General features: G+C 50.1%; 1 protein-coding gene across 1 annotated transcript; it reads right to left on the bottom strand.

Moving 5' to 3' along the window:
- Positions 1-502: 502 nt before the first annotated feature.
- ACTL7B (actin like 7B) lies at positions 503-1,756 on the bottom strand. The gene has a single exon (XM_007951936.2). The coding sequence runs from the start codon at positions 1,754-1,756 to the stop codon at positions 503-505; it is 1,254 nt and encodes a 417-aa protein (XP_007950127.1).
- Positions 1,757-6,164: the final 4,408 nt, after the last annotated feature.

The raw sequence follows: 6,164 nt of genomic DNA, 5'->3' as shown, positions 1-6,164 counted from the left end.
GAGAAAGGAGAAAGATGGGGGGCGGGGGAGTGAGGGAGCATGTGCAACCACAAAGTTGTAGCAGGAGCAGATACAAGAGACTGAAGTCAGACACCTGCCTGTGCGTCTCTGAAGCACCACATAACCATAAGATCCAGGCTAGTCCCTTCATCTGTGAGCCTTCGTTTCTTCCTTGTCCAATGAGTAACCAAGCAATGTGGAATTTAAATCTGGTTTTGAGCCCTGAAGAGGTAATGAAACAGTAGTCTGGGCTCTGAGATGGGGTCACCACCAGAGGTACCATAAAGTAGGCATGGTCAGCGCACCCCTCTCTCCTACCCCAGTGAACTGTGGGTATTTCTAAGTCCAATTGCCCCCTGCCCTAAGCTGTCAAAGCAGAGCAAGAAATGCAGACTAGACATGAGACAATGCAAGTTAAAGTTTTATGTTAAAATTTGTAAATGTGTATGCAGTGGCCTGTGGCCGCCTGCCCAGGAGGCTTTCCTGGTCAGGGCGCTGATGCTCAGCACTTGTTGTAAATGGCGACACTGCCTCGCTCCTGGAACTCTTCCTTGCTGACCCAGAGCTGCTGGAAGGCCTGGAGGGAGGCCAGGATAGAGCCACCAGTCCACACGGAGGTCTTCCTCTCAGGAGCAGCAGCCACAATGGGGCTGTCACCAGGACAGAGGAGACAAAGCTCCCTCTGGAAGCGCTTAGGGAAACCATCTAGCATGGTGCAGCCCCCACACAGCAGGACGTTGGCAGCCATCTCCTCCTTCAACCCTGCCTCCTGGCAGTGACTCAGGCAGGCAGCCGTGAGTGCAGGGAGGCCCTGCTGGCTGCAGCCCACCAGGGTGGGATCGAAGAGCATCTCAGAGCACCGGAAGCGCTCCTGGCCAATGGTGATGAGCTTGCCGTCGGGGAGTTCGTAGTCCACACGCAGTTCCTCCAGGGGCAGGCTGACCTCCTCATCCGGAATGAGGGCCGCATAGCAGCACTTCTTCTTGATGTGCTCGATGATGTGCAGGTGGTCATCCGTGAACTTGTGGCCCGCCTCGTTGAGCAGCTGCATCAGGTAGTTGGTGAGGTCGCTCCCTGCATAGTCAGTGCGCATCGTCAGGCCAGGCACAACGCTGCCTTCCGAGATGGGCACAACGTGAGAGACACCGTGTCCGCTCTCCACCACCAGCCCCGAGGTCTTCCCGTAGGAGTAGATGGACAGCAGCGACTGGGACGTCACATGCATGGCAGGGATGCTGAAGGTCTCGAACATGAGTTCCGCATACTTCTCTCGGTTGCTGAAGGGGCTGAACGGAGGGTCGGAGACCAGCACAGCATGCTCCTCGGGAAGGATCTTCATGGCTGTGTGGAAGATGTACTCCCAGATGTTCTGGACACAGTCCCAGTCCACCACGACGCCATGCTTGAGTGGGTTAACCAGTTTGAGTGGCACCTCTGGGTTGAGCAGCTCATGGCCTACGTAGGTCTCCTTGCTGGTGTCACCAGCGTGGGCTGCCTCAGGGCAGCGCTTGCCCACAGTGGAGGAGATAAAGTAGGTGGGTCTCGGCTCGCCCCCATAGCCACACTTACAGTACTGGGAGCCCAGGTCGATGATGAGTGCCTTGATCTTACGCACCTTCTTGGGCTTCACCTTCAGCTGGGTGGCTGAATCTGTGTCCCGGATGCCAGCATCAGAGCCGGGCAGTGCTCCTGCCTCTCCAGGGTCACCCTGAGCCGCACCTGTAGGCATGGGATTAAGGCTGTTCCTTGTCGCCATCTGCCTTCCTTGCCCACCTCACATCCACATCCCTGAGCTCAGTGGGGATAAATGATAAGGCTTACCTCCAGCAGTGCCTTGGCAACCACCCAAGATTGTGATGTCACTGGGGCTGGTCCATTCAGGCAGCTGGGGGAAGGGCTCGGCCTTGGTGGCCTTTGGTCTGCTCCCCCCCCCACACTCCAACTGGGGTTTGTTACAGGACTGAGCAGTGGCCAGTACTTTCAGAAATCCAAGCACGCTGTGGTCTCAGAGTTTTCTGCTACCTCCCCATCCATCCCCACTCCTAAGCCTTGGTTCACGGAACACCTTTTCCTCCTGTGCTTCTTGACTGAGAGGGGAATAAATATTTTTCAAGTTCCGTTAGTAAGCCAGGCATTGTACCAGGCCCCTCACATATAATTTCACAGAATTCTGGGAGGTAAGCAGAGCTGAGGATGGGGGGTTCAGAATTCAAATGACTTGCCTGGTCACTATGAGTCGGGATCAACTCAATGGCAGTAAGTTTGGTTTGGTTTGGTTTTTGCCTAAGAGCAAACAGTTGAGGTGTGTTTTCACTGGAATTTTAACCCAAAATCTGTCCAACTCCAATGTTCTAGGCCTCCTTAAAGTGCTTGAGGGCCTCAACAGTGATCTCAACCCTTCGTCCAGCACTCACTAAGCTGGAAGTGGGTGCAGTCCAGTGCTGCCAGCTGGTGGTAGTAACAGTGGCCCTGATCACAAGCAGTGACCAGTCGAGGAGGGCAGAAGAGAGAAGGGATGCAGTCAGGTTTGAAGGTGGCAGTCTACTTGGTGTATAAAGAAGGGAATACTTATTTGGGGCACAGTCAGGAGATTCTCTAGAGAGGAGAGACTCTAGGAGGACTTAATACTGAAAGATAGTGGGTATCTGTTAAGTAGCTAAAAGAAGGGAAAGATCCCAAGCAGAGAACACAGCCTGAGCAAAGGCGCAAAAGGAAGGAGGAGGGAAGTGGCGGGGACTTCCGGGAGTTGAGGTGTTTAGAAATGTAGTGCGATGGCTGAGGCTAGAGAGGTCACAGGAGCCCATGGGGGAAGGTCTCAAATGCTACAAGGAAGAGCCTGGACTACGTTGAGAACAGTTGGGGAACCTATGAAGACTTGAAGCAGGGGAGTGGTCAGATTTGCCTTCTAAAAAATATTTTTTAAAGCCTTTGGCTGCAATGTAGAGAACGAATGAGAGGGACAAGACTAGAAGCTGAGAGCCAATGAACAAGTCCTTTTAAGACTTGAAGGTGGCCTGAGGTAGGGCTGTGACAAGGTGGAAGAGAGGAAGGGACAGGTTCTCTAGAAGTTTAGAGGGCAGATCTATTCTAACCAGTTCTCAACTGTCCTCAATTGAATTTGAGCTCTTACGCCCAGCATATGAGGCCTTCTCTTTTGGACATCCATGACCACTCTTGCCTTGACTATTGCACTTAGATGTGGATAGCAAGGGAGAGGGAAGGATGAGTCCTTTACCTCCACCCAAGCAAAGAAAGATGGCCTGTCACCCAAAAGGCACAAACTCATTAGGTTCTCATGGGAATCTCCATCCCAAACTGCTTCCCACCCCCGCCCACCAAGGAAGACAGATTAGTGATATCATGGTGAATAATTAAGAGAAAAATAGGAAGAGGAATACCTGGGCTAAGGGAGTTTTGTGGGAAAATTAAGCAGAAGTGACTGAGGCATTAAGGATCCAGTTAAGAAATATCACTGTGGACCATGTAGAATATTACTGAAAACTCATTTTGGAATTTTTGTTTGCTGAACTGTTTCTTGGAACATGGCATTATGAAACTGGATTACATGGATAACTTCATGAGGGTTATAATTACAAATACTGTGACCTAGGAACTCCACTGGTGGTATCACAAAATCACAGAAGTTGAGGATCAGACACTCGAATCGTCCCTAGAACATTCCACCCAGTAATCTATCATGGACAGCTCACCACATTTGTTGTTGTTGTTATGTGCTGTTGAGTCATCTCCGACTCATAGCGACCCCTCCTTGGGTTTCCCAGATGGTATCACTATGAAAGTAATTGCCTAACCTTCCTTCCGAGGAGTGGCTGGTGGGTTTGAACCACCAGCCTTCTGGTTAACCATCAAAATGCCTTAGACACTACGCTACCAGAGCTCCTGCTCACCACACTAGACCAGCTGTAACAAACTTTTCCTCACTTTGGCTTGACATCTGTACTTCTCTGAAGAAGCCACGAATTGGCCTTGGGTTTACTCTTGAACCTTTACAGGGCAAGCTGGTGCTTCCATGAGACAGCTCTTCCACTCCTCAAGGATTGTGCTCATGGACCTGGGAGACTACTCTTCTTCCATCCCTTATGGGAAGATAGCACAGAATGGAAGAAAGAGCAAGGAACTTAAATCAGAAGGACTGAGTCCAAATCTATAGCTCTGTTATTTGTTATCTGTATGACCTTTAAACTGTATCTGTAAACTACTCAAACGTTAGTGGAATCTGATTACACTGGTACTGTGTTCCCTCATCAACCTGGTCCCTATCCTCAGCCTCTAGGTTTCTAACTTGAGCCACTTGGCGGATGGTGAAGATGGTGATGGCCCTCATAGACATAAGGGCTGCAAAGCAAGGAGCAGATCCATAGGGAAAGGGAACGAGCCCCGTTTGGAGGAAGTGACTTAAAGATGCTGACAGACCACCAGGCTGTGGCAGGCTGGTCTAGAGCTGAGAGAGGGAAAGCAGGTAGGTCCAGATTTGAGTCTCTCCACCCTCTGAAGAGAGTTCCTTTCCCTTCCACTTCAAGGAAAATGGCACAAGCTTGGTTCGTGGCTTATTACACTGGGGGCTGAGTGTTGGGAAGACGCAAAGAGGTTCAAAGTGCCTGTTCGGCAAAGAATCCTCTCTGGGAGTTCTCCATTCTGAAACTTCCATACACTGAAGAGTTGGATTCCAAGGGCAAAATGTTCCTAGGCTCTAAATACTCAAATTCAATAAAGCTGTGGTCAAGAAATCTGCATTTTTAAGAAAAACTCTAAGTGATTCATGAATGAGAAGAAATGTTATACATTGGCCTTTTCCTCACTAGATTTGCCTTCTTCCCTCCCACGGCTACTAAAATTACAGTGGCCTATTTCACCTTTCCTCCAAAGGTCAATAATGATGCCCTGAACAATCAGTCCAAAGGACTAATGAGCCACACAAAGCCCAGCCTCCAGTACTCAGACCAGAAGAACTAGATGGTGCCCAGCTACCAATGCTGACTGCTCTGTTTAGGATCACAACAGAAGGTCCTGGACAGACAGGAAGAACAAAATGTAGAACAAAACTCAGAATCATAACAAAGCCCAGACTGACTGGTCTAACAGAAACTGGTGGAACATTTGACTGCTGCACTCTTCAAGCCTGGAACTGTGTCCATCACCAGGGATCATCTTTTTGCCAAACAACAGACAGGCCTATAAAATGAGTTACACCAGGGAGGAATGCACTCCTCAGTATGATCACCCATACGAGACCAGCGGGCACCATTTGCTCAAAAACAAAGCTCAGAGGGCAGAAAGGGGCAGGGCAAGAAGGATGGATGGAAATAGGGAACCCAGAGAGGAAGTGGGAAGAAGGCCGTTACACTGAGGGGACTGCAATACATGCTACGGAACAAAATGTATGTAAATGGTTGAATGGAAAACTAACTTGCTCTGTAAACACTCCCCCAAACTACAATAAAAAGTAAAAACAAGAACAGTGTCTTAAAAACCAAGGTCAGGAATAAACACATCACCCCAAGGGGAAACACATTTCTTGGTTGAATCTTTCCATATTCTCCTTCTACAGAGGAAGGCCCAGAGTTGCTTTCAAGAAGATGCCATCTTAAGGTTTTGGTGCTGGGCCAGAGGATTAGAAGTATGTGTGATCTCATAAGAAAATGAGACTCAAGACAGTCTGAGCAATATAAGGTGTCTACCTAGAGGGACCTCCACAGAGACCCCAGGGAGCCCACAAACACCTTAGATGGCTGTGACAAGTGAGGGGGTACGTGCCAGCAATCTCTGTATTCGCCTGTCATTGATAACACTGACTGCATGGTGACCCAGGGCAGGGTGGGGGAAGGGCCATGAAGGGTGACAAGAAAGCTCAGGGCAAAGAGTTTCACTTGGGAGGGAGCACTCCAGCGTGCAGATTTCTGAGAGGCCAAGTTAGACGACTGGAAAGTATCCGCTGGCATTAGCCCAGGTGATGTGGGGGTGCAGCCTAAGTTTCCCTGTGTTCACAGACCTCACACACTAGATGGAGTGGGTGGCCCTGAGAGACACACCTCTTCTCCCACGACACAGGGGTCAGGAGGAGCAGCACGGCCGCTGGGGAGGGACACAGACAGCAGAGCCTGGCTTTCTGTGCTTCGGTGAACTCGGTGCACAGGCGGAGAACC

Source organism: Orycteropus afer, unplaced genomic scaffold (assembly GCF_000298275.1).
Source record: "Orycteropus afer afer isolate SDZICR_OR568_19922 unplaced genomic scaffold, OryAfe1.0 scaffold00320, whole genome shotgun sequence".
Lineage (NCBI taxonomy): Eukaryota > Metazoa > Chordata > Mammalia > Tubulidentata > Orycteropodidae > Orycteropus > Orycteropus afer.
This window is presented reverse-complemented; position numbering and strand designations above follow the sequence as displayed.

Bases quoted from the DNA above. Each gene is read 5' to 3' on its own strand.
- ACTL7B (XM_007951936.2), bottom strand. From the start codon at position 1,756: ATGGCGACAAGGAACAGCCTTAATCCCATGCCTACAGGTGCGGCTCAG.